The 26,567-nt window shown below is 48.8% G+C and overlaps 1 protein-coding gene across 1 annotated transcript in view; it reads left to right on the top strand.

Annotated features, from left to right (window-relative positions):
- ACACA (acetyl-CoA carboxylase alpha) overlaps window positions 1-26,567 on the top strand; it is a 97,196-nt gene that overhangs the window by 4,516 nt on the left and 66,113 nt on the right. The window contains 25 exon segments of the mRNA XM_086859362.1: window positions 326-372; window positions 1,063-1,315; window positions 10,976-11,108; window positions 11,637-11,775; window positions 11,972-12,081; window positions 12,506-12,587; window positions 12,950-13,048; window positions 13,769-13,875; window positions 14,580-14,630; window positions 14,632-14,691; window positions 14,797-15,006; window positions 15,458-15,628; window positions 16,267-16,428; window positions 16,678-16,841; window positions 17,609-17,759; window positions 18,223-18,326; window positions 18,872-18,953; window positions 20,189-20,334; window positions 20,928-21,078; window positions 22,284-22,418; window positions 22,800-22,946; window positions 23,122-23,310; window positions 23,859-23,959; window positions 24,070-24,158; window positions 25,169-25,293. Of these exon segments, the coding sequence (XP_086715488.1) occupies window positions 1,089-1,315; window positions 10,976-11,108; window positions 11,637-11,775; window positions 11,972-12,081; window positions 12,506-12,587; window positions 12,950-13,048; window positions 13,769-13,875; window positions 14,580-14,630; window positions 14,632-14,691; window positions 14,797-15,006; window positions 15,458-15,628; window positions 16,267-16,428; window positions 16,678-16,841; window positions 17,609-17,759; window positions 18,223-18,326; window positions 18,872-18,953; window positions 20,189-20,334; window positions 20,928-21,078; window positions 22,284-22,418; window positions 22,800-22,946; window positions 23,122-23,310; window positions 23,859-23,959; window positions 24,070-24,158; window positions 25,169-25,293 (3,135 nt within the window). The 5' untranslated portion in view covers window positions 326-372; window positions 1,063-1,088.

Here is a 26,567-nt window from a genome sequence, read left to right as displayed (position 1 = left end):
TCCTTGGGATTCAGCTGGAATCAGCCAGCAGGTGCAGAAGGTGACAGAAAAGGTTTGATACGAGTAGATAGTGCTGGCACAACCCATTGTTCCTTTCACAGACAAAACTGGCAGGTGAGACGGTCAGGTCTCTGGGAAGATTCCAGAAGGATGGACCAGCAGGAGGTGCCACTGTGGGTTTAGCTCCTGGGTTAATCTGTACCTGGAGCTAGCGAGCCAGTCTGTGGTTTTTGGGGATGGTTTAGATGGTACAAACAGGAAAACACACATGGAATATGCTTCATTATAACCCTAGTGCTTACTTGGCAATTCTTTTCTCTTCCAGTTCGTTTTGGAAGTGGCTCACTGCTCAGATTGCACGGATATCAAGAGGTTAGTGCATTCCTCTTTCCTAATGATGTGTTTCCAGCTGAGTGTAGTTGTCATATAAGTGCAGCAAAGTCAGGCAGAGCAGGGGGTTTCAAATGTTTATTTACCTCACCTTTGTGTTGTGGGGTGTTCCTTTGTTTTCCACATCTCTCATGGCTCTCTCTCAGTTGAAATTATTTTTTTGATTTTTAAGAAAATTCTTTAATTCCCTGCTGGAATACTGGAACAGACCCATCCCTGGAAGAGTCCAAGGATGGGAGCAGCCTGGACTGGTGGAAGGTGTCCCTGCCCATAGCAGGGGTGGGATGAGATTTAATGACCGTTCCAACCCAAACCAGTCAGGGATTCTCTGGTCCTGTGATTTTTGATACTCAGAGTTCCCTGCCTTTGTCTGTAGGTTTTGGGTCTGGTGTGTGGTGTTATTTTGGTGGTTCTTTTTTTTTTTTCTTTAAGTGACTCCTGCAGCTTTGTCTGAGGTGGGACGTTCTGCAGCTTGTGAGTCTCAGAGTCCTTGTGCAAGCAGGGAAATCAGTGCTTAGAGCAGAGCTGGTTTTGATCCTCCACTCAGCGATCAGCTCTGACCTTTTAATGTTGCATTTCCCATCAGTGAGCCTTGCTTTGTCCTCCTCTTTATCCTCCAAGGGCAGGTATTCACCTCTGGCTTGGTTTTTTCCTTCCTTTTGCCCCCTGCAGTGTTGAGAGCCCAGTTTGGGGGAGCCATGGAGGAATCTTCCGAAGCCAATAAAGCCCTGGACGCGAACGCTCACTCCCGCTTCATCATCGGCTCCGTGTCAGAGGATAACTCAGAAGATGAGACCAGCTCCTTGGTGAAACTTGATCTGCTGGAGGAGAAGGAGAGGTCTTTGTCACCTGTGTCCGTCTGCTCTGATTCCCTCTCGGACCTGGGGCTTCCAGCTGCTCAGGATGGCCTGGCCAGCCATATGAGGTATGGATAAGTAGCTCTCCAGTCTTTTTACCCTGTCAATTCCAAAGGTAATCCAAAGGTTCAGCTTTAGACCCGTGTTTGGCTTCAAATGGGTTTTGTTGTGCCAAGACATGCTCCAGAATTGTTTCTAAACGACCTCTTGTATGTTTATCTGTATCAAACCCTTCAGTTTTCCTTTGGTTTTAGTGAAATGTTTGTGGCTAAATTCCTTAAGCACCTTGCCTGTCTTGTCCTGGCTTTCAGAAAATTTAAATGTCTTCACTGAGATATTTAGAGTTTTCGCTTGTGTGTTGTTTTTCTGGACCTTGTTTGTTGAGAGCAAGAACAATATTTGCTTATTTTGTCTTTGCATGGGATTTGCTGCTTTAAATGTAACCAAAGAATTGGCAGTGGGTAGGATCAGTGGCTCCATACTGGAATTTTTTTTATTTGGATAGGGAAAATTGTGATGGTTGTAGTAAAGATTGGAGTCCTGCAATGTGGTGATAAACCAAGATTTAATGTGGTCACTGCTGCCTGAGCTCAGGGTTGGTCTCAGGGCTGCCTCACTCCTGATTCTTTGTGAATGAGCCATGAGCTGGGCTTTTGAGGATGTGGTGATGGTGTTTTCTTGTCCAAAGGCTCCTTTATTTTAGCTGTTGCTGATTTGCATTCCAGTAGTGGGATGTGCCTGTTGGATTTTCCCTCTTGCACTTTTCATGTACAGATCACAGTTTCTCTGCTGCTCAGTCTTGCTTCACTCTCCTGTGTATCCTTCATTTGTTTGCCACATTCCAGGAGGCACTGGAATCTTTCTGCCTGTGCCATCCCATTCCAGGAACACCCAGGACAGTGTGAATCCCACTCCAGTTTTTGCTGGGCAGTCCCTCACTGCCTTTGTTCTATTGCTTTGTGAGGAATGCTTGATTCCAGAAGGGTTTACTGACCAGTGGGGGATACTTACACAACCAGCTAATCCTTGTTCTTGTGTTTTCCTGGTTTCTTGGCTTGTGCAGGTTAAGGAATTGTAATCTCTCCTTTTTTTTGGTGGTTCCCTTCCCACTTGAGGGGAGAAGCCTCTGGAAACACACAGTCCAAAGACACAGGTTGGATCATAGGGGTTGGTGTGTGCTTGACAGAGCTATCATGGTCAGCTGGGCATGTTCAGCCAGCTGGCACTTGCACAGCTGATGCAAAACCTTAAAGCAAATTTACAGAGGGTTACCTTTCCAGAAGCTGCCAGTTGCAATGATTTGGCAGCACAAAAGGTAATTTTGAAGCAGGAAACTGTAACTATATATATCTTAGGAACAGAAGAAATTGGATGAGCACCTAGCCACAAGTATGTAAAATGGACAATATCAGAGCAAGAAACTTCTAGGACAGTGCCTGGCACCAGAGAGCCTCAGTGCAATAGGAGTGCAACCTTGGGCACCTCTGTTGTAACCTGCTTATTTTGGCAGTCCCTTTGGGGAGCACTTCTGAGTTAAATTGGAGAGAAAGGCCAATTCAAATAAAAAAAGTTACAGCGTTACAGGCTGTTTTTCTAAGATAAGCTCGGATGAGTTGAAATACTTTTCAGAATGGTTGTCCTTTTCATCAGGAGATTTCTAAATCATGTTTACAGATGGAGAAACTGAGACAAAGACAACAGCAAAGACAAGTTCAGCAACTTGCCTGGAGTCACTCTGTGACAGTCAGTTAATGGGACAGAGGTGCTCTTGCTTCCAGCTTCCTTTTGGTGATCACTTTGCAAAGTGGTAAAAGTAAATTGACTGGCAGTTCTGTACACTTTGATACAAGGTGCAGGTCCAAAGGTGCAGGTCCAAGGGAGCATGTCTTTTGGAAGAAGTTGCCAAGAATCTTTCCATTTGCTGGTGTTCTTCCTACAGAATTAAAATAGAGATTGTGTCTGAGGTGAGGGGCTTTGCTGCAGAGCAGTTCTCAGGGAACAGTTTTATGATTAAAAGGCAGGATTTACTCAGCTGCCAAAGGGTTTGTGAGGACAGGTCTGTGTGACCTTACTGATCTTGTGAAGTGATTATGCTGTTGCTAAAGGCACTCTTGGTGGCACAGGTGGTGCCCTCCTGCCACTGGAGACCCATGGAGACCTTCAGCTGTGCCAGCTGGCTGCTGCTCTGCAGGGTCCGGAAAGCCACGCTCTGAGAATGAACTTTAAGTTGCTGTGTGGATCATCAGCACCTAAAAATTGGTGTGTAGGGACAGTAACCACTCAGACTGAGTGTTCAGAGGGTCTTGGTTGCACTTTGCACCTTTAAGTAATGAAACCAAGCCTGCCATTTTTTTCCTTTTTTCTGCCTGTTGTCTCTGAGTTCAAAATTTTCCGTCTGCACTTCCAACCAGTCCTGCTGGGATACAGTTTTCCTTGTAGTGAGCTGTTATAGAGTTGCTATGCTCCTTTCTGAAGTTTTAGTGGCAGATTAAGTAACTCCTCCATAAATGCTACTTGGAAAATACTGTGGGCCCATCTGTTTTGTTTAATAAATTCTTGTTGATTATTGCTAAATTTAATTTCTATCTTCTGAGACGGTATCTTGTATCAAATTCTTGTTTTAAATAGAACAAAACCTGGATGTCCTCTGGTATTTGTACATTGGGGCTCTGGTTTCATAAGCAGTGACATGGGTGCACACAATCACCTGACAAACTTGTATCAGCTGATAGCCAAATTTTTGGATGGGGTTCAGCTGTTACCTCATATGAAGCCCACAGAGTTGCTCCTAACCCTGGCTGGACTTCTCAGTGAATTGTCTCAATAAATTATGGAGATGCTTAAGCAGAACTAATCATCTGCTAAAGGAAATTTGGACAAATGCCTCAATTTTAGCCTGGACAGTCGTGGTTGAGTGTGCCCAGCCTGGCACTGGGACAAGGTGCCTGCTTAGAAACCAGCCCTAGAGTGACTGCAGAGTCCTGAGTGTAATGAAAGATCCTTTTGAGCCTCTTCTGAATCTACAAAATTCCTTTCCAGCCCAGCAGTTTGTGATGTGAGGTTGCAGTATGGAGCATTGATGCTGTGAAGTTGTTGGTGTTGCTGTGGTTTTAGCCCAGCTCTGGGCAGGGAGGGATAAATGTGCTGTGGGGTCTGTGAGGCTGCTCCACAAAGGATTTCTCCTCTGCTGCATGGAGTCCTTGCTGTCCCAGTCCTGCTGTGGGGCCTGATCCTCCTCTGGCTCTGCCTGTGCTGTCAGGAGTGCTGGAGGTTTTGTGTAGGGTGATTTGTGTGCAGGGAGCACCTTCCTCTATCCCAGCCTGGCCTTGGACACTTCCAGGGATGTGGCGGCCACAGATTCTCTGAGCAACCTGTGCCAAGCCCTCACCACCCTCAAAGGGAAGAATTTCTGCCTAATTTCTAATCTAAACCTGCCCTCCTTCAGCTTAAGGCCACGAACTTCATCCACCTGGAGTGAAAAGTTGATTTCCTCCTCTCTCTGTTGAAAGAAAAAGGGGTGTGAAATGAGTTTGGACTCATTGCTGTGCCTGGTTGTAATTCCCACTGATAATGTGGGAATTACAGCTTTCCTTCCGTGACAGCTACTCTGCTTCATGAATAAGCACACTGTATACTTCTGCATGCCTCTCAGAAGTTGTGTTCTTATTTTGGTGTTATTTTACTCCCTTTAACCTCAGTTAAAAGTTAAATGTCCTCTCTAAATCCAGTCATTTGCTGGGAGATTTTGTGAGATTCCCTGGCTGAGATACCATGTGCTCACTTATCTGAGAGATAACAAATCTCTTACTTTGGGTGAATTTAATGTGAGACTCCCCCACCTATCCCCTATCTTTGGTTTAAAAAGGTCCATTCTCGTGTTCCTGCAGATCAGATCTGTTCAACACTTGAACTTTGCCAAAAAGCACGTGGAGGGCTCCCTGCCAGGGACTCCAATTCCGCTCCACTCTCTGTGCACACCTGCCTTGTGCTGTTGTTGCTGCTGTTCACTTTTATCTTGGTGCCAGGGCTTGACCTGGAGAGTGTTGGGCTGTTTTCTGCTCTGGGAACATGTGGAATTTTATACTTTATGAGGATGTAAAAGTGAAGCTCTTTTGGTACTTCGTAGGTTTAGGAACTGGAGTGTGGATATTAATTGGATTTAAACTTGGTTGTTTATTTGGATTGATGTTTGGATTCAGTGGGTATTTTGAGTGTCAGGGTGTTGCTTTTGGACTTGCAAGGAACCTCAGTGATTTGGGCTGTGTGTCCTGGGAATGGTCCTGTTCCAAGTGCAGCTGGCATGGCAGATACACAGCCAGGTGTGTGCTTAGGGAAAGGAACTTCTGGAAAACTATTGGCACTGGGTTATTTGGGAGGAATCCTGGCAGCTTGTACCCATTTGAGCTCTGTAAAAATTCCTGCTTTGGGCTAAAGACCTGCCTGGATTGATGCTGGAATTCTGTGTTAGCATGGAAGGGAGGTTATTTACCAGGCAGTGCAGAGAGGGCTGGTTTTGTTCTGTGCTGCATCCTTTATTTAATTTCTTGAAATCCTGAGGCTCAATTCATTGTCAGAGCTGAGTCAAGGTTTGTTTGTTTCGACCTCTGGGTGAAGCCCTGGTTTTGACAGGATCTGTGTTCAAGCCAGTTCTGGCTCTTTAAAATGTGGGCAAAACTGTCTTTGACAGAGTGCAGATTGCTGCCTCCAGTGCCTGTTGCCTGAGGCACGGGGAACCATTTATTCCAGCGGTGGAATTCTGCATCCCTTGCTGGACAGCATTTCTGCTTGTTCCTTCCCTCTGCCTTCCTGTGAAATCAGATGCAAGGGCAGAGCTAAAACTGGAGCAGATCTCAGGGAGGCTTCAGCTGCCCGAGTCGTATCACCCGGATGGAATACGCGTTCTCATCAGATTTACAAAACACAGAGCCCAAATGGATGGGGAGAGCTGCCCTTTGCACCTTTGCACACCCTGCCCAGGCCACATCCCGAGGGAGACAATCCCCAGCCCTTTCTCTGGGGACTCTGTGTGTGTGTGTGTGTGTGCTGCAGTGTGCTCCAGGCTGCCTTCCACACGAGGCAGCTCATGCATCCCTGCCTCTGGAACACACGGGAACGTCACCCACTGCCCTGGCATGTGGCAGTGCTGGGATCAGTGCCGGCTCCTGGCTGGGATGTGCCTCAGGTACGTGTCCCTAAGGAATGATTTTTCCTTGGAGGCTGCAGGAGAGGAGCAGGCGCAGCTTTTCCCTTTGTGTGACCGCGCTGAGGAGGGGGTGGATTCTGTGGGATTCTGTGGGATTCTGTGGGATTCTGTGGGATTCTGTGGGATTCTGTGGGATTCCGGCTTTGGGGAGCGCTGTGTGCTGGAAATGAGCTCTGTGGAGCCTGAGCGTGTTGGATGGGCAGCCCTGGATCGTGACACGTCCTTGTGGAGCTTGTTTTTGTAGGGATGCTGCAGCAAACTGTGGCCATTGATTTCTCAGCAGCTGGCAGAATGTTTTTAACCAATGCTGAAGCCGCTCCTCTGGGTGTGCTGCTCCAGCAGCAAATCGTGGCCATTTCTCTCCCAGCAGTGCATTCGGCTGGTGGAAGGCACAGGGAATGTTTCTGACAGTGCCACATTAAGCTGTGGGTAGATTTGTTTCCTTGCAGCCACAATAGGCACAACCTGTTTGGATTGGGGGCTGTGGGTGGGGAATTAAATGGGGAATTGGTGGGGTACCTGATGGCTGGGCGGTTTGAGATGCTTTTCCAAGGGGATAAAGTCTGCCAAATGAAAGTTCTGGGATAGATATGTGGTGTTAGGGTGTCCTGTTAGTTAAACTCTGTTCTCTGTGAGGTCCCTGGGTTCTGGTGAGGTTTGTGTGCAGAGTGAGGCTGCCCTCACCCTGCAGTGTGTCACTGTCCCTGCTGGTCCCTGGATGTGTCTGGAGCTGGCAGCCCATGGCACTGCTGCTGCCCCTCACCCTGTCACCATGTCACCTGTCCTGGCCTCAGCCCCTGGCCCTGCAGGGAGGTCACCTCCTGTCACCAGGTTAATGTGGCACTTCTCCCCGGATACTTGCTCCTTTTTTGAATGATCCCCTCCTGGCTGGCTGCATTTTGGGATTCTGTGCCCCAAGTCAAAGCTGTGCTGCCTGGCTACAGCCCTCCACCAGCACAGACCCAGATATCCCCAGATTAAAAAAATTCCAGCTGCTGTGCCTAGTTCCAGTCCAGGTTTTACCATCAGGGCACTGCTACAGACACTGGCCTTCCTTACCCTGCCTCTACCCCCAGATTTGCAATTTATGTCTTTGTGTGTGCAGGGCCAGGACCTGGACTTTGATGATCCTTGTGGGTCCCTTCCATCTCGGGATGTTCCATTATTCTGGTTCCGAGTAAACGTTTTCCCATCTTCCAGTGATGTTACTGGACCCTGCTGTGCTGTAACACTTTGCTTGTGAGGATATTTATTCTTCCAGCACGTGGAGTGACCTCATCTCCATTTTATAGGTGGGAAACAGGCACAGAAAAGTGAAGTGACGTGTCCAGGGTCTCCCAGCTCCCAGGCTGGTGTCCAGGTTGATCTGCCAGCTCTGTCACGCTGTGTGTGCCTGCACAAGCTGCCTGTGACATTCCTCTCTGCAGCCCTGGAAACGCCGTCCCTGTCACCTCCCCACGCCAGTTAAATCCTACAGGCTGAATTCCTGTGCTCGCAGAGCTGGGGATGCTCTCACCCTCTCCCGGAGCAGAATCCTGTGGCTGCTGCATCCCTGTGGCTGCTGCTGGAGGGAGCTGTGCTGCCGTTCCCAGCGTGTCCCCAGTTTGGGAGCTGCTCCTGGGGCTCTGGAGCCTCGGAGCGGCCGTGCAGGCGCGCTGGAGCTGCTCCATTACGTAAGCTGTGGCTGCTGCTCTGCCTTTGCTGATCGGCTGCTCCTGGTGACGAGGGGAGGCTGGTCCCCTCTGCTGCGTCACCACGAGGGTGACACTCGTGGGGGGGGGCCAGGGACAAAGGTCAGGAGATTTGGAGCAGCCGGGGAAGTGCCGCTGCTTGGAGGAGAAACCGCGTCAGGCTCTTTGCAGCTTCTCCTTGAGCTGCAGACTTGGCAAAATTGAAGAGCTGCAGCAGCAGAGAGGAGCTGTGAGCAAGCCCGAAATCCATTAATTCCTGCCCTCAGACAGCATGGAGGATTCTGCAGAGCAGAGTCAGGAGATGAGGTACCACATGCTGCAGAGGTAAGGATCACAGATCTGCCTGTGTCCCCCTGCCTGGGCTCTGTGCTGGAGATGCTCTCTGTGTTTTGGTGTTCATTTTATCCTCTGGAACCTCGCAGAGCCCGTGGGCTCTCCGTGCATGCAGCCTGTGACAGAGATGCCAGGGTGCAGCTCAGCTGGGGGATCAGGGTTGTGCAAGTTGGAGGTTCTGCACGACTTCTACCCCCCGTGAGCAATGAGGGGTAGAAAAGCATTTTGAAAATTCCTCCATCACAAAACATGGCAGTTTTGAGCGGGTGATTAATAGGGATGACAGTCACTAACTCAGCAGTTATTCTGTTTCATTTAGAGCTCTGTGCTTTCTTCCTTCCTGTCCAGCTCCTTCCTCATCTTATCCTGCAAAAGAAACCCCAAACAACCCAACACTTCTGTTTTGATTACAATGTGGAGTCTCTGATTATTGATAAATAAACTTAATGTTCTTGGCATGTTCACAAGTCAAACTGTAGTTGTTTATGTCCAAGTGTTTGTTGCATCCTGGATGATGAACCTCAGGCTCTGTTGACATTTTGCCTGTAGCAGTATCTTTGTGTGTAGTAATTTCTTGGTGGGACAGTTCATATTTAAACATATTTCACAAATTCTCACCTTGGGACTTTTATCTCTTCTTATTTTTGTTGAGACTGCTCTCAATAAGCCTGTAATGCATGAACCTCTCTTGCTCCTTGGACTGTGCTCCTTCCTTGCCAGGAAGACTGTGACCCCCTAAATGCGCAAATTTAGTAGAAATTCAACCTTAACTACACATTTGCTCTCTTTCTTGCCTGCTGGCTCCTGTCCTTGTATTCCCAGGCTGAGTTCACGTGAGTGTGACAACTTTTGCTCGCAGGAACACGTCCTAAGTTTGGTGACAGATGTCTGGAAGTGCAGCTGACTGGAAAAAGGGAAAGTATGAGGGAATGAAGCTGTGCACACAGAACTTGTTCTTTGCCTTTCTCTGGCTGTCAGCTCCCTGCTCTTCTCTGAGATAAGATACTCGACTGGATGGAGTTGGTCTGACCTAGCAGAGCCTGTTCTGTGTCCCAGAGTGTCACTGGGAGTGACAGGATTGCTCTGTGCTGCCACTGTGCTCCTGGGGAGGTGTTAAAGAGGGCTCCACGTGGGTAAATCTTCATGGGCCATGAGGTGTTCCTGAGGGAATGTGAGGGGGAATCCCTGGGTTCCTTGGCCAGGCCCCTGGGACAGCAGCTCCTTCAGCAGGGGTGCTCCAGGAATGCACCTCCAGGCCCGGCTCTCTTTGGTGGCTGTGATGGTGAAAGGAGATCCGTAGACGTGCCTTGGCTTCTCCTGGTGTTGGTTTTTCCTTTGTGCCCTCCCCCAGCTGTTCCAGTTGCTCTCTGCTGCATCCCATCCCATTCCCAGTGGAATTGCTCAATGGAGCAGCCCTTCAGCAGCTGTTTAGGCTGGAGGTTCCATCCAGAGGGCTCTGCCAGTGACCAGCACCGACCCCTTGGTGCTCTTGGGGCTTTCCAAAGCTCAGAGCTGAGCTCCCAGCCCTCATTCCTACAGGAGGGCTCTGTGATGCTGCCAGTGGCGGGGTGAGGGCTTCCCTGTGTTCCAGGGAAGGGAAACTGTCAGGGAAAGCACAGTAAGGACAGTGAAAACAAGTAAACTGTGGGGTGAGCAGAGAGGTGAAGCTTCAGTGCCTGTGAAATAAAAGTGTCATTAATTCCCAGTCGTGCTGTGCCATGGCAGACCCTCGGTGTGAGGAGCAGCTCTGTGCTTTTCCCTGGAATTTCCTCTCACAGACTCAGCTTTGTCAACTTCAGCAAATCAAAGCCAAAGGGTGATCTATCACCGTGTTGTTGCTGTGGAAGCTGGAGCAGAAGGAGGGGAAGTGGCTGTGCCATTCCCACACAGAAGGGCTGTGGCAGGGCACGGGGTTGGTCTTGGCAGGCACAAAATTGGCTTTCTGTGTTTGTAGTAGGAGTAACGTGATTAATTTGTCCTCTGGCTCTCAGAGCTTTTGAGGAAGATACTAAAGACTGGGTAGTGGAAAACGCTTGGAAAATGATTTCTGTAGGCAGTCTGAGTCTCTCCTGTGGAGATAAATTTGCTGTGCTTCCCAAGAGGATTTCCTTACAGAATCTGATCTTTGTAGCTTGTTTTGCCAAAGCCAGAAATCACTGTTGTTTCCAGCTTCTCTAGATGGATTGAAAGCAATCTGGTGGAGCTTTGTTGTTCTGTGTTGGGCAGCAACACACAGCAAATGTAATTTTACCTATTTATATTTTCGCATGGCTGGAATTTTTCCAACCTGAAACTTTTGTGTGGAAATAACTGAAAAGTAGTTTAAAAGGAGTCATCCCTGTAAAACTGAGGACCAGGCCATTAGGGTCTGGAGGCAAGGAGAGATTCTGCTTGTCTGACTGGGGAATGTGGTCAAAGAGAACTTTCACATTATTCACATACTTTCTTTTATGGTGTCCAGCTGCACTGACAGGTTGTTTCTGTCTCCCCCATTTCCTCAGGCCCAGCATGTCTGGTTTGCACCTTGTCAAGCAAGGCCGGGACAGGAAGAAGGTGGATGTGCAGCGAGATTTCACTGTGGCTTCTCCAGCAGAGTTTGTTACTCGTTTTGGAGGGAATAAAGTTATTGAAAAGGTGACTCCCTGACCTTTTATAGCATATTACAGCTCCTCTCTGGAGCTCTGACTTGTCTGCAGGTATCAAATTATTAATATTTCTGAGCTTGGAAGTTGTGCTTCTGCCTGGAATCATTGTGTTTCCTTTTTCTATGTGATAAACAAACATTATTTTAGCTTAATGTAATAATAAAAAAAAAAGTGAGTGAGCCAGAGCACCTCTGCTGATACAAAAGGATTTATAGAGAAATAAAACAAAAGTAGACTGGAAAAACACTAAGAAATTTATTTTACTATGCATAATAATTTGATTTGAGTTCTTCTGCTCTTTAATCCAACCAAGGCATACATACCACATTAAAATTTTCTGGTGAGACAAGAGCTGCTCTCTGAATTGACAGATGGGCCATGAGCTGGATGCTGGCTAAGGAAACTGCACAGCCCAAAGCTGGGCAAAGAGTCTGCAGGGAAAAAACATTTACTTGGTGGTAGTTAATTGTTTTGTGCTATTTAGACTCTATTTCATCCCAGCTTCTAATGCACCCAGGTCCTGATAGCAAATAATGGCATTGCAGCAGTGAAGTGCATGAGGTCCATCCGGCGCTGGTCCTACGAGATGTTCAGGAACGAGAGGGCCATCAGGTTCGTGGTCATGGTCACTCCTGAGGACCTGAAAGCCAATGCAGGTGAGCTGGGGAGCTGGGGAAGGAGTGGGGTGGCAGTGATGGGATGTTCTGGAACAGCTCAGTGTTTCCTAGAGAGTCAGCCCTGTGAGGAGCAGCTGAGGGAGCTGGGAGGGCCCGCCCTGGGGAGAAGGGGGATTTTAGAGCAAGTCCTGTTGTTAGATTTGTAGCCTCCATGGGAACTCCTCTGTGTTTGCAGAGTACATTAAGATGGCAGATCACTACGTGCCCGTGCCAGGAGGACCCAACAACAACAACTATGCAAACGTGGAGCTCATCCTCGATATCGCCAAGAGGATTCCAGTGCAGGTGAGGAGTCCCAGACACCGAGCAGTCTTCTCTCCTTCAATAAGGACTTGTGCCTGGGGAGCAAGGCAGGACACAAAAAACGGATTTCCAAACCAAATTAGCAGCCAGAGGCAACACATGTGACAGTGCAGTGGCTGTCCCAGTCTGAATATCTGCAGGAGAGGGAGGTTCCCTGCAGCCTTGTACTTCCCTACACCCAGCTCCTCCTCAGCAGGTTGCTGCAGCAGCCTGCTTGCACTTGTCTGCAAGGTGCAGGTCATCCTTTCAATTCAGCACGCCCTATAGCTCAGAGCCTGCTGTGGCTGCTGCCTGTTCTCAGGCTGTTTTCCACTAGGAAAATAAAACCTTGGAGTGTTTGCATGTGTCAGTTTCTGCTCACTTGTTTCATTCAAACAAAGAGCAAATTGTTTCTTTTCTCCTGCAGGCTGTGTGGGCTGGCTGGGGCCATGCGTCAGAGAACCCCAAACTGCCAGAACTTCTCCACAAGAACGGGATTGCTTTCATGGGTGAGGAGATGGACTGCTCATATGATGTCTAGTCCTTGTTTGAAGGTGGGGAGGTTTGGGGAGATAGAAAATCCTGAGTCCAAGACAGAGCCATGAGGAATGCTCTGCAGTTCAAGATGGATGATCTGTTCTTTACAGTAGTTCTTGTAATGAAGAAAGGGAAAGTTTTCCAAAATAGCCTTTAATGTTGAGATAAAAGACCAGAAAAGATTCCTGTTAAACCAGGTTGTCCCTGTTCTCATTTTAAAGAGGGTTCAGTTTTATGGGAAGAGTGGAGTTTTTCCTCAATCAGACTTCTGGACATTTCCCTAATGTCTGATACCCCTTGTGTCTCTCTCATGCATTGTCTTTGCTCTTTGCAGGTCCTCCCAGCCAAGCCATGTGGGCCTTAGGAGATAAAATTGCTTCTTCCATCGTGGCTCAGACTGCTGGCATTCCAACTCTTCCTTGGAGTGGCAGTGGTAAGGGGGAATTGTCCTGTGTTTATCAAGATCATCCTTATCTTTTTTTTCCTTGAACGTATCTAATTTTGAAGAAGCTCTGTGCTCAGAAGTGTGTTCCAGGAGGTGTTGCAGCTGTTCAGGGTTCCCCATTTGTGCTGTTTGCCCACCACACCAGCGAGGTGCCTTGGAAGCAATGGCATTAGGGATGGAATAAGCCTGGAGGTGGTGGGAGAAGCTGGCAGCGTGCAGAGGAGGATGGGAGGAGGGACTGGGAGGAGAAGTGAGGAAACATGGAAGAGTTTCCTGGAGTGCAGCTGGTGCTCCCAGGCTCACCTGGTACACCCAGGGCTTGGAGACACCTGCTCTAGTGGAAGGTGCCCCTGCACATGGCAGGGGCTTGGGACAAGATGGTTTTTGAAGTCCCTTCCAACCCAAACCATCCCATGATTCTGTGTAGTTCTGGAACCGGTACTCTGCTTCCATGGCAGTTCCTCTGCAGTTTCAAAACACTGTAAATAACAGCCTGCTTCTCACAGATAAATGGAGGAGGCTGTAATGGATTGGGTAAAAACACTTTCTCCCCAGAAATCAGGAGTGTTGTTTACACTGAGCACACTCCCTTTTCTAAGGGCTCCCAGCCTGGTTCCTCAGGCAGCTGTGACTGTGGCTGGTGTCACCCACATCCTACAGGCTCCCCACAGCCTGGCAGGAGCTCAGAGGGTGATGTTTGTGTTTCAGGTCTTCGAGTGGACTGGCAGGAAAACGATCTCCAGAAGCGCATCCTGAGCGTTCCTCAGGAGCTCTACGAGAAGGGATACGTGAAGGACGCGGACGATGGACTGCGGGTGGGTCTGGGGAGGTCTCTGAGGGCTCAGGGAGCTGGGGCTGAGCTTTCTCCTCATGGGAGCACAATCTGGAACCATTCTGCAGCCCCAGAGCTGGCTCTTGGAAAATGGGAAGTGATCATTCACAAATCTTTGGCCCTGGCCTGCAGAATTAGGTGAGGATTAGCAGGGAGAGGCAAAATATGGGACCAAGGTTGTGCTGCATTAAAAGCTGTCATCTGATTTTTGTTTAGTGCAGGAAGAAGGTATTTTCACTAAAAATCCACAACCACACACTTGACTTCATCTTTTGAGTTTCTCCTTGAGGAAGATTTTTAGAATAAGAAATATTCCTGGTACAATACAGGATTTTGAATTTTCCTTTGTGAAGAGCAGGGGTAGGGATATCATTTTTCCATGTTACCCAGCTTAGTGATTTTCTGTATTATACAAAAGCTTTTCTGTGAATTCGTAGATTTAATGGCATTGGAGCACTGACAAAAGATTTTGTGGTCACTTGGAGAGGTCAGAGTTCTCTAATCACAAAGTCCCTGCTGATTTTTCCAGCTACAGGCACTCTCTCCAATGGTACATTTGGTTTCTATCCCATTGGTTGCTAAATAGTCAGATATGGAAGCCTGGGTGTGAATCAAGAGGGAAATAATGATCTTTTCACTGGATTCTGCTGCCTTTTTGTGCTTACCCTATTCTGTCCATCTTGCCAGGCTGCTGAGGAGGTTGGCTACCCTGTCATGATCAAGGCTTCTGAAGGAGGAGGGAGGAAAAGGAATCAGGAAAGTGAACAATGCAGATGACTTCCCCAGTCTGTTCAGACAGGTGACTTTTCCCACTGGTTCTGCCTTGTTCTGGATGCTCAGGCTGGGTGTCTGTGAGACCTCAGCACACAAGAAGCTCTGCCTGTTCATTCTGTTCCTGCTGTAGGTTCAAACTGAAGTCCCAGGCTCTCCCATCTTTGTGATGAGGCTGGCCAAGCAGTCCAGGCACCTGGAGGTGCAGATCCTGGCAGACCAGTATGGCAATGCCATCTCCCTCTTCGGCCGGGACTGCTCCGTGCAGCGCCGGCACCAGAAGATCATCGAGGAAGCTCCAGCCTCTATTGCAACCTCAACAGTGTTTGAGCACATGGAACAGGTGAGAGTGGCTCTGCAGCTTCCCCTGCCCTGGCCAGGCTCCAGAAACAGGCAGGACTTTGCATTTTTGTTTTACATCACCCAGAGTTGTTGAATGTTTTAAAGGAGCGATACAGGGCTGTGTGTCTCAAACTGCTTAGTGTGGGCAGCCACTCACATTGCCACACTAAATCTCACCAACAGCTCCTTTCAGAGATATATGCCCCCCAAAAAGGGGAGGGAAGTGTGTTTTAAATGTGTGTTACCATGTTAAAAGCAGAATTGTAAATGAAATAAGTTGGAAATCAAAACTCCTGTGTCAAAGGCTTTTTTTCTCTGAGCAATTCTTGGGCCTATTACAAGTTTTGGGGTGTTTCAGCAGAATGCCAGCAGAAATCTGAAGTGGGTGTGGTGGATGAACAGAGAGAGCACGGGTAAGTGGCAGTGTGACATTCTTTTTCTCCGTGTCCCAGTGTGCAGTGAAGCTTGCCAAGATGGTGGGATATGTGAGTGCAGGCACTGTGGAATACCTGTACAGCCAGGATGGCAGCTTCTACTTCCTGGAGCTGAACCCACGCCTGCAGGTGGAGCATCCCTGCACGGAGATGGTGGCAGATGTCAACCTGCCAGCAGCACAGCTCCAGGTGAGCACAGAAAATTGAATTTCTCATCCTTCAGCAAGTTCAGCAGTTATTTGAAGTTCCCCAAAGCCTCCAGGGGATCCCTGAGAAATCCTGTAGAGAGCAGCAGTTGTTGATATGCTGTGGCTTGTTAGTCCCTTGTGTCCCCCCAAACTTCTGGCCCCAAATTTTCCAGCAGTGGGTGGATGCCACAGTCCCCTCACACCTCACTAAGGCTCTGTATGATTTTCTACTCCTTTTTTGAACTGTATCTATAAAAAAAAGACCAAACTAATGAACAGGGCAAGTGGGATTTTGCTCCACAAGGATGCAGCCACCAGCTGGCTCTGGAGGTTACTCTCCCCACAGTTTATAATTGCAAAATTCCACAGTTTCCTATAACCAGTTAGGGCCCTTCTGTCTCACTGGGACCTCAGTATATTTTTAACAGGCCTAATGCGTGCCCATCCTCAGCTGACCTGGCACTGTCAGCTTTCCCTGGAGCCTTTTAATCAGTCAATGGAAAATACTGGCTGAAGGGCTTAGGGTGGATATTACACTGAGCTGAGTAGTCCTGGGAAGTGTGAATGTTTCACTCTGCGAGGAGAGAAACTCACTGGGGTTTTTTATTTTATTTTTTTTATTTTTTTTGTCCTCCTTAGATTGCCATGGGGATCCCTCTCCACAGGATCAAGGACATCAGAGTGATGTATGGAGTTTCTCCCTGGGGAGACACAACCATCGATTTTGAGAACTCAGCCCACGTCCCCAGCCCCCGTGGGCACGTCATCGCTGCCCGGATCACCAGTGAGAATCCTGACGAGGTGAGGCTTCAGCTTCTGTGCTCCATGCTCACTGTGGCCTTTACAGGGCCAGTCCCTGCTGCTGCTGAAAATTTTGGCAGCAAATTTAAAAGATTCTTTCCTTTCCTCACTTAGACTCCGGTTAGACAAATCCTGAACTTGTTATACTGTGTTGTAGCACAAAGAGGTGTTCTCAGAGCCTTCAGAACCCTAATTCTGGATTATTCACCTTTCTTGAGGGCATAGAGCAATGTCTGTCTGTCTTTGCAGGGATTTAAGCCCAGTTCTGGCACAGTTCAGGAGCTGAATTTCCGCAGCAATAAGAACGTCTGGGGCTATTTCAGCGTGGCTGCTGCAGGAGGGCTCCATGAATTTGCAGATTCCCAGTTTGGTCACTGCTTCTCTTGGGGAGAGAACCGTGAAGAAGCCATCTCGTAAGTCAGAAATGTGGGAGAGCCTTGGGAATTGCTTGGGTTTGTCCTCTTTGATCCCAAGTGCCACAGGGCTCCTTCCTTCTAGGAGTTTCAAGAGAAATTTCCCTGTCTTTATCTTGTTTTCCATTTTGTGGTCAGGCTTTTCATTCTGTCTTGCTTTGCAATTCTGCTATGTTCCACCTACATTTTTACACTTTTTTTGCTCAATTTTCTTTCTTTTTCTTCCTTTCTGGTCTCATCCCTGCCTTGTATACCTGCTGCTGGGCTATGACACAGTTACCACAGTGGGAAAGTCCCTCTTTAAAGCATCCAGGTGAAAGCTTCTAACAGGAAAAACGTTGCTAACCTGGCTTACCAATGCTTCAGGATGGTCTGTGCACCATGGAGTGTCCTCTGTGGTGTGGGATTTTAAAGCACCTTGTCCTAAGGCAGACCTGTCTGACCACGTTTTTTCATCCATCCTTTCCCCATCTCTGCTCTCGGTGGGGTGCACACCATGTCTGTCTGTCTGTCTGTCTGTTGTACACCCCTGACACATGGTAGGGCCCTGGGTGATGTTAACAGGGAGAATTCCTGATCCCACTGAGCTGCTCTTCACACCAGCAGCAGGGAAATCAATATTCTCCCATTCCCAAGCATTCCTGCAGGATCCTGCCCCATGCCTGTGCTCTTCTGCTCTGACCTTCAGGCGCTTTTCTGTCTGGAGCTGCCAGCTTGTGTGCTGCCATTAGGATGGGGTAGATAACAGGGCTTCTTTCCCCTTTCAGAAACATGGTGGTGGCTCTGAAGGAGCTGTCCATCCGAGGGGACTTCAGGACCACTGTGGAATACTTGATCAAGCTGCTGGAGACAGAGAGCTTCCAGCAGAACCGCATCGACACGGGCTGGCTGGACCGGCTCATCGCCGAGAAAGTGCAGGTGCAGCTGCTTCCCCTTGCAGGAACACTCTTGGCAGTGAGCAGGGGAGGGGGTGGGTGCCTGCTGGTGCAAAAGGCTCTAGAGTGGTGAATGCCCATTTCATGAATTAACATTTTCAGCGGCACTACTTCTTATATATATCAAAATCCTTGGTTGTCCCTGTTGGGGAAAGTTGGTCTTAAAGTTGTTCAGAAAAGAATTGAGACCAGTGTTGTTTGGAATCTGGGACAGATGACAGTGGAAATGTTGTTGGAACCTCAAGATTTAATCCAGGCAGAAGAAAACGTAGTTTTAAGGAGTTACAGAAATAATGGCTTTATGCAGAGTTCACATGGCTGCTACACTGACTTGATTTTAAAGAGAGTTGGCCATGAACCAAAAATAGAGCTGAGGTTCTTCTAGCTAGGTGTTCAGATTGGGCTGCAGCTGGAGGAGGTGTGACTGTGTCTGTCCCCTTTTTTAGGCTGAGAGGCCTGACACCATGCTGGGGGTGGTGTGTGGGGCTCTGCACGTGGCTGATGTGAGCTTCCGAAACAGCGTCTCCAACTTCCTGCACTCCCTGGAAAGGTAAAAGTGCAAGCTGCTCTCTACTGATGACTCCTGGTGTACAGGTCCTGTTCAAGTCCAGTCCAGGAGTGCTCAGGGCTTGTTATCTGCTGACTGTTCCCTGGCCCCAGGGAGCTCTTTATCTACTGAGAAAACTGGCAGCTATCTGCATCTCCTCAAAATATCCCCTGCAGGTATCTGCATCTCCTCAAAATATCCCCTGCTGTCAGTACGGATTGCTTTGGTTTCTAGCAGGAGCTCCAGGAAATGGCTCAGAAACATGGAGTTCTTTCTCTGTGTGCTGCCAGGACAGCATTAGGGAGTCTTGAGTCACCCAGGAGTGAATGGAAAGGAGAGCAAAGCTGGCCTGTGTGGCTGGAGGGGCTTTATTTGACTTGGTCAAACCGATTTGTGTCTCTCTTGGGAAGAGACTCTATAAAAGCCTTCTTCCATCTCTCTGCTAGTCTTTCCTAAAGCCTTGCATGCATCTCTGAAGCTCTTTGGACCCCTGGTAGTCATTTGGTGGCTTGTGGAGGATCAGTTTTGTTTTGTACTTCCCTTTGCAGGGGCCAAGTCCTCCCTGCTCACACTCTGCTCAACACGGTGGATGTGGAGCTCATCTACGAGGGACGGAAGTACGTGCTGAAGGTACGGTGTGGGACCCCTGCTCCTGCCTCTGAGCTGGACATGGCCACCTGTGCTGCTCTGGCCTCATCTTTGCACAGATCTGTACAGGGAATTCTGTCTGAGCAGGGTTTATTTTCTCTGCTTTAGTGGGTGGAGAAATCAGCACGGCCTCCTTTACGATAACACCCCTCACATTGCTCCATTGCAGTGTCTCTGTAAACATTTCAGCCTCTTGCTCTGAGTAGGGTGAAAATTATTTTGTTACAGGCAAAGACTACTACAGCTTGATCAAAACTTCCAGTTGATTTTTCTGAACATGTAGGTCTGCTCTGCTGGGGTTTTGACCACCAATTTGCAGTAATTTTTTCCCTGTGGTGTTGCTTTTTTTGCTGCATGCAAAACCCCGTGTTGCAAAACCAAACATAGGAAAGTTAGGAAATATCAGACTTAAGGTTGCCTGTGCAATCTTCATTAGCTTCCTTGGGCAGATTTGTGGTGGTGAAGTTTTTAGTGACAAGACCATAGGCTGGTTTTTGCAGTGGTATGAATTCTGCACCTCCCTGGGTTTAGCTTTGATGAGGAATAGAGGCATTGAGCAGCAGCTGAAGTGTTCTTTTAAGAATTTACCCAGCATCAAATAGGAGCTCTGGGGCAGAGACTGGGATAGCATCCCTTTCTCCAGGGAGAGAACTTGTTGCTTTCCCTGTGAGACAAGCTCTCTTTTTTCCCCCCCAAATTATGTTCTCCATTCTGCAGTTTTAGTACAGGATTGTGACTTGTAAGCAGATGAGGCTGAGAAAATGATCTGTAATTGCACAATCAAACCTCAACCATCAGTGCAAAAGTGTGAGAGGATTAAATCAACATTCATGGACAGCAGTAGTTCTGCTATCTCTTGACTGCTGTGTCACAGAATCCCAGACTGGTTTGGGTTGGCCCTTGTGAAAAGTATCTCTCTGCCTGTGGGCTCCCTTCAGGCACTGGAAGGCCACAATTAAATCACCCCAGAATCTCTTCTGCAGGCTGAACAATCCAAATTCTCTCTGCCTTTCCTCACAGGAGAGGTGCTCCATCCCTCTGATCAGCTTGGTTGCTTGCCTTTGTGACCCCAGTTTTTTTACGTGACATCAAACATCTCTGTTCCTCTTCATTAATTCCCACTATTGCAGCACTTGGAAAACTCTGTATTGTGGCAGCCAAGCCACTCAATGCTGTGTTCAGTTCACTGGGTAATTCCCATTCTTGTGGATTTGCAGGTGACCAGGCAGTCTCCCAATTCCTACGTGGTCATCATGAACAGCTCCTGTGTGGAAGTGGATGTGCATCGCCTGAGTGATGGGGGGCTGCTCCTCTCCTACGATGGCAGCAGCTACACCACCTACATGAAAGAAGAAGTGGACAGGTAGCAACCTGTACAGCTTCACGTTTAGCGTTTACACAGCCAAAATGAGATGTATTTGTAACTTTGTGCTTCCCAAGAGATCAGCTGGGAATGGAATTCTCCCCTAGAAACATTTTTCAGGGTGGACCATGGTGAGTTTTAAGACAGAACAGATCTTGGCTACTTTTAGAAGAATGATCTGACTGTGTACCACATGGAGTCCTCTGCTTGGTCCTTAAAGTGAAATTTGGGATTATAAAAACCAAAACCTGAAAATCTTTAAAATTCTTGAAGCGCCATGGCTGCTTCAGAAGTAAAGACAAATTGTACTGTTTCAGTGCGTCCCCTCAAAATTCCCTGCAAGGGTCATAGCAGTAAGGGCAGCAAAGGGCATGCCCAGGTCTGGAATGTGAACTCTGCCCCCTCTGCTGTGGAAAAGTAATGGATCTGCTCAGGAGGACAAAGAATTTGGGTAACTTTCTGGGTCGGAATCTCCACCTCTGTTGGTTGAGGTGTTTTCCCATAGTTTTGTTTCAAAGTAAAGTAGGGAATTCCCCTTTTCCATGTCTTCCCCAGGGAATTCTGTTGCCCTGATCTGTCCTGTTCTTCCCTAGGTATCGCATCACCATTGGGAACAAGACCTGTGTGTTTGAGAAGGAGAATGATCCCTCCATCCTGCGCTCACCTTCTGCTGGGAAGCTGATCCAGTATGTGGTGGAGGATGGGGGACACGTGTTTGCAGGCCAGTGCTTTGCAGAAATTGAGGTAAAAGTCTCAGAGGACTGGTTTGGCTGCCCAAAAAAGCTCAGGGGGAGGGATGTTGGATGCTTTGGGTCTGGGAGTTGAGGGATAATTCACAGTATTTCATTTACAAATTTGAACCTGAACTCCAGTGGGAACCATCAGTGAGAGTGATGGGGTGGGGAAGAAATTACTTGACAGCTGAAATTTGAGTGTTAATGACTCTACACCAAGTGATGAGCAAAATTTCTCAGTGGGACCATGGCTGTCACCTTCCTGAGATTCCAAGGGAAGGTGGGATCCATGTGCTACCCAGCTGTGGTGAAGAAGGCCTTCTTGTAGCACTGACACAGAGTTATATGCCAGGGTGAAGTAACAAACTTCATCCTGGTTAGCTGATCATTTATCAGGTTGATCCCGCAAGTTAATAAGTGTCACTCCTCCCTTCTCCCTGGGAAGTTACTTAACTCTTCCCAAGGAGGAGGATGAGCAATTTCTGCATCACGGTGAGGAAAGCACAAGGGGTTGTGTAGGAGTGTGTGGCTCAAAACAGATTTGAGGGAGGGGAGGGTGTGTGATGACAGAGGGGCAATTAAACCAGTTGGGGACAATGTGTAGGAGAAAAATATCAAGACAGAGATCCAGCTATTTTATGTAAGTGCTTTTGCACTGCAACAGGTCATGGCTGAGAAGGCACCACCCACACAATCCCTGTGGCTCCCAGTGGTGCAGAGCAGAGCAAGGGTAAAACCAAACTGGCTCCTCCATACCAAACCCTTCTACTCCAAAGGCAACAGCTCTTGATCTAAGGAAGCATTTCTGTCTGGGAAGAGCTGTCTGAGAGCTCTAGAAAGTGATCCTGGTTCCGTCTGCTTGAAGTGAAGGTGTGGCTGGAGCCTTTGAGAGGAGCCTTTGGAATGCAGCAGAAAATTGTCTGCTTTGTTCATTGTGCTGAGTGTGGGACCTTCCTGAATCCCCTGCTGCTTCAGGCAGTGTGGGCAGTGACATTTCTCAAGTTCCTGTTGCACTATTTTGTGGCCAATTATTTTGTTCTCCCTTTCACTTCAGTGTCTGGGTTTTGTTCTGGGAATCTCTGCTTGTAAGTTTTGGGAACACCTGGATGCCAGAGGTGCTCATGCAGGTCTGTCTGTGGCTCCTGCTGGCTCCCAAAACTAGAGCATTTTTGGGGCACAGGGAGCTGAGTGTGTAACCTGTTTTCTTTGCTACAGGTGATGAAAATGGTGATGACAATAACAGCAGGAGAATCAGGCTGCATCCACTATGTCAAACGCCCAGGGGCAGTCCTGGATCCAGGCTGTGTGATTGCCAAACTCCAGCTGGATGATCCCAGCAGGGTTCAGCAGGTGAGGAGTTGCAGAAGGCACAGATTTTGTGGGGTTTTAATGTGGGAGTGGTGTCAAGAGTGGTACAAGATGGTCCAGTGAAGCAGTTTCCCATTTGTGCATTGTACTGGAATTGTCACTTCACCATTTATTTGTCTCAGATGAGGACTGGGACTGAGATTCTTCTCTCTCTCTGATTCAGGCTGAACTTATCTACCATTCCTGCTCTCTGCTTTCCTCAGTACTATTGTGGGGATGTGTCTCTCAACCAAGAGATTTCCCACTGCATTTCCCACTCTGGGAATCCTCGTGGGTTAAACCTTGGCTGCAGCTGGGGGTGACTGGCTGTTCCCCATGGCTGGTGCCCCACAGGAGGCTCAGTGAGGCTGTTCCTTGTTGCAGGCTGAGCTGCACACGGGTACCCTGCCCCAGATCCAGAGCACAGCGCTGCGGGGTGAGAAACTCCATCGCATCTTCCACTACGTCCTGGACAACCTGGTCAATGTGATGAATGGGTACTGTCTGCCAGAGCCCTTCTTCAGCAGCAAGGTACCAGGGACCTCTTCTCCCACAACCAAAACACAGCGTTCTTGCAGCTCAAGGAAGGGCTGGGCATTTTTCTGCCACCCATGAGATGGGATGTTGGACACCAACCCCCTCCTTTTTCCCCCTTTTTGTTGTTTGTTCTTCATTCTTGCCTTCACCCTGCCGTATCTCTCTCTAGGTGAAGGGCTGGGTTGAGCGTTTAATGAAGACCTTGAGAGATCCATCTTTGCCCCTGCTGGAGCTTCAGGACATCATGACCAGTGTTTCTGGACGGATACCACCCAATGTGGAGAAGTCCATCAAGAAGGAGATGGCCCAGTATGCCAGCAACATCACCTCGGTCCTCTGCCAGTTTCCCAGCCAACAGGTGACCAACCACACTTGGTGGAGGGATAAAAATTGGGTTGTGTTGGGGCAGAGAGAGAGAGAGAAAAAGTTCCTTTAAGTGATGTGGAGGTTAATTGAACCTGAAAGGTGTGTTTGAACATGGGGTCCTCCTGATGAAAAATACTTGCCTGTGTCACTTCAAGGCTTGCCTCTGTGCTGAAGGTGTTCCCTGCTCAGTATAGCTTTAACCAGGCACTTGGGAAACACTTTAATGTTATCAGTGGCCCTGGGGGCATTCATTTGCTTTTTTGCATGGTGCATGTGCTGCAGTGCAGTTTGTAGTGCCACTGTAACCTCAAAAAAGAATGATTGCAGCCGAGGGAGGCCTGGGAGGGTACGGAGATGCTGGAAGCCGATTTCTCCACTGTCTAATACTGTGCTTTGATTTTTGTATCACTGGCAGCTCTTGAACTTCCTTTGCTAGAGTCTGCTGGGACTCTGGTGGGACTCTGGTGTGTCTCTGCTGGTTGTCCAGCCCATCGAGGGCTTTCCCTGAGCCTTTTTTTACCAGGTGCTTTTCCCTTTCAGATTGCCAACATCCTGGACAGCCACGCGGCCACGCTGAACCGCAAGTCGGAGCGCGAGGTTTTCTTCATGAACACTCAGAGCATTGTGCAGCTCGTGCAGAGGTGATTCTTTCCCAGGGGTGTCCTGCAGAGCAGGAGCTGCCCCCAGCAGGCCTGGCAGGGGCTGTGTGTGCAGCCAGCCTCGCTCAGTGCTGTGTTTGGTGTCTCTGCAGGTACCGCAGCGGCATTCGGGGCCACATGAAAGCCGTGGTGATGGATCTGCTCCGGCAGTACCTGAAGGTGGAGACTCAGTTCCAGCACGGTGAGTTCCTGGGCACTTCAGGGATTTGATTCCTTGAAGAGTCGTGTTTGGTCCTGGAAAAGTCCATGTGGGCCCTTTGGAGAAGGTTTGCTCTCACTTTGTGCTGAGGGTGAGGTGCACAGGCTTGTTTTTAAGGGTCTACAGTCAGATCCTGCGTTTTGTAGAGGAGGTTCTGTCCCCACAGCTCAGCTGAAGCTGAGAGGTGAAATCAGTGCCTTGCACTGCTGTATCCAGGCACAAGATGGCAATGAAGTCCTGGCTAATTCCAAGGCTCTGGCTCTTACAGGTAGTTCAGATTCCACTCTTCTTTTGTGCTGCTCCATTACCTGCCCCGGCCTAATGGTACTGCAGATTCATTTCCACTTCAATTTGCTGGCAGCAGAGGATGGTGCAAGGCTTTTTGCTGTTATTTCATTTTGGTTGTCATTTGAATGAAAGTCTGAGCTCCCTATTCCAATCTCAGTATTGCTCACAGAGGAGGCATTTGGTCTTAGAGCTGTTTATTAAGAGTGTGGTGTTAGAATTAAAGTTTGCAGTAGGTGATGGTGGGAATGATTCCTTCCCAAATTGATTGTGTGGACCATAGAGAAACACAGAATGGTCTGGGTTGGAAGGGACTTTAAAGCACATCTCATTCCACCCCAGCCATGGCAGGGACACCTTCCACTGTCCCAGGTTGCTCCAAGCCCTGTCCAGCCTGGCCTTGGACACTTCCAGGGATCCAGGGGCAGCCACAGCTGCTCTGGGCACCCTGTGCCAGATTCCTCACAGGGAGGAATTTTTTTCTAATACCCAACCTATCCTTGCTTCCTGTGAGTGTGAAGCCATTCTCCCTTGTCCTGTCACTCCATCCCTTGTGAACAGTCTCTCTCCATCTTCCTTGTCTGCTCCCTTCAAGCCAAGGAGATTCTCAAAAAATCCACATAAAAAACAAAGAGACATCTAGTAACTTGCAGTCCTTGCTACAGAGGTGTGAAGACTGGGAAAGAAATGTGCATTTCTGCCTGCAGGTCACTATGACAAGTGTGTCTTCACCCTTCGTGAGGAGAACAAGAGTGACATGAACGCAGTGCTGAACTACATCTTCTCCCATGCCCAGGTCACCAAGAAGAACCTGCTGGTTACAATGCTCATTGTAAGTGCCTGCTGCTCTCCTTCTCCCTCCTTCTCCCTCCTTCTCCCTCCTTCTCCCTCCTTCTCCCTCCTTCTCCCTCCTTCTCCCTCCTTCTCCCTCCTTCTCCCTCCTTCTCCCTCCTTCTCCCTCCTTCTCCCTCCTTCTCCCTCCTTCTCCCTCCTTCTCCCTCCTTCTCCCTCCTTCTCCCTCCTTCTCCCTCCTTCTCCCTCCTTCTCCCTCCTTCTCCCTCCTTCTCCCTCCTTCTCCCTCCTTCTCCCTCCTTCTCCCTCCTTCTCCCTCCTTCTCCCTCCTTCTCCCTCCTTCTCCCTCCTTCTCCCTCCTTCTCCCTCCTTCTCCCTCCTTCTCCCTCCTTCTCCCTCCTTCTCCCTCCTTCTCCCTCCTTCTCCCTCCTTCTCCCTCCTTCTCCCTCCTTCTCCCTCCTTCTCCCTCCTTCTCCCTCCTTCTCCCTCCTTCTCCCTCCTTCTCCCTCCTTCTCCCTCCTTCTCCCTCCTTCTCCCTCCTTCTCCCTCCTTCTCCCTCCTTCTCCCTCCTTCTCCCTCCTTCTCCCTCCCTCCCTCCCTTTTGTCTTTTATTTTACAAGCATAATGTCATCTGTTACTGCCAAAAACACATCCAAAGTAGCCATCCACAAAATAACTCTCCAAAGCAAAAAAAGTGTCATAATTTTCCTAAACCGAGGCTGGGTTTCTTAAATTCTCATTTGTAAGGTGTAAGGATCCTGGTGTTCTTTCTTCCTGGCTCTCCTTTTTCCCCTTTTTTCCCCCTTTCCCTTTTTGGTGTGTGGTGTGATTGTAAGTAACGCTTGCCTTAAGAATCTCATTATTTGAACACGGAGCCATATTTCCTCTGAGAATTCTGGAGTAGCTTTGAGCCGGGGCTGTTCATTTCTCAAGTAATCACGCTGGCGTGATGGAGAGAGAAAATGGCAGCTGTTCACAGCTCAGGCCTTCAATTTTCTTCAGAGTCCAGTCACTCAAGTGTGTAATTACACGGGGGTGCCGGCGAGGCGTTAGCCCTTGTCAGAGAGCTGGGCTGAGGCTTGGCTGCTGCCTTTGCCAATCAGTGCAGGCAGAGCCAGTGCCTGGCTTTGGGTTGTTGTTGTCATCCTGATTATTCCTCGCTAAAATGGGGCTGGAACTTTCTGTGTGGTTTGTCACCTCGTGCGGGCCGTGCCTCGCTGGCTCCTGCTGCTGGGGAGACCTCAGAGAGCCTCTCTTGTCCCTCCTGTTGGGTCATTCTTCATCTCTGCCACTTGGTTCTGTTCAAGTGAAGGC

This window comes from Cyanistes caeruleus, chromosome 21, assembly GCF_971803275.1.
Source record: "Cyanistes caeruleus chromosome 21, bCyaCae1.hap1.1, whole genome shotgun sequence".
NCBI classification, from domain to species: domain Eukaryota; kingdom Metazoa; phylum Chordata; class Aves; order Passeriformes; family Paridae; genus Cyanistes; species Cyanistes caeruleus.
The sequence above is the reverse complement of the archived record's forward strand: the minus strand, read 5'-3'. Positions and strand labels throughout refer to the sequence as shown.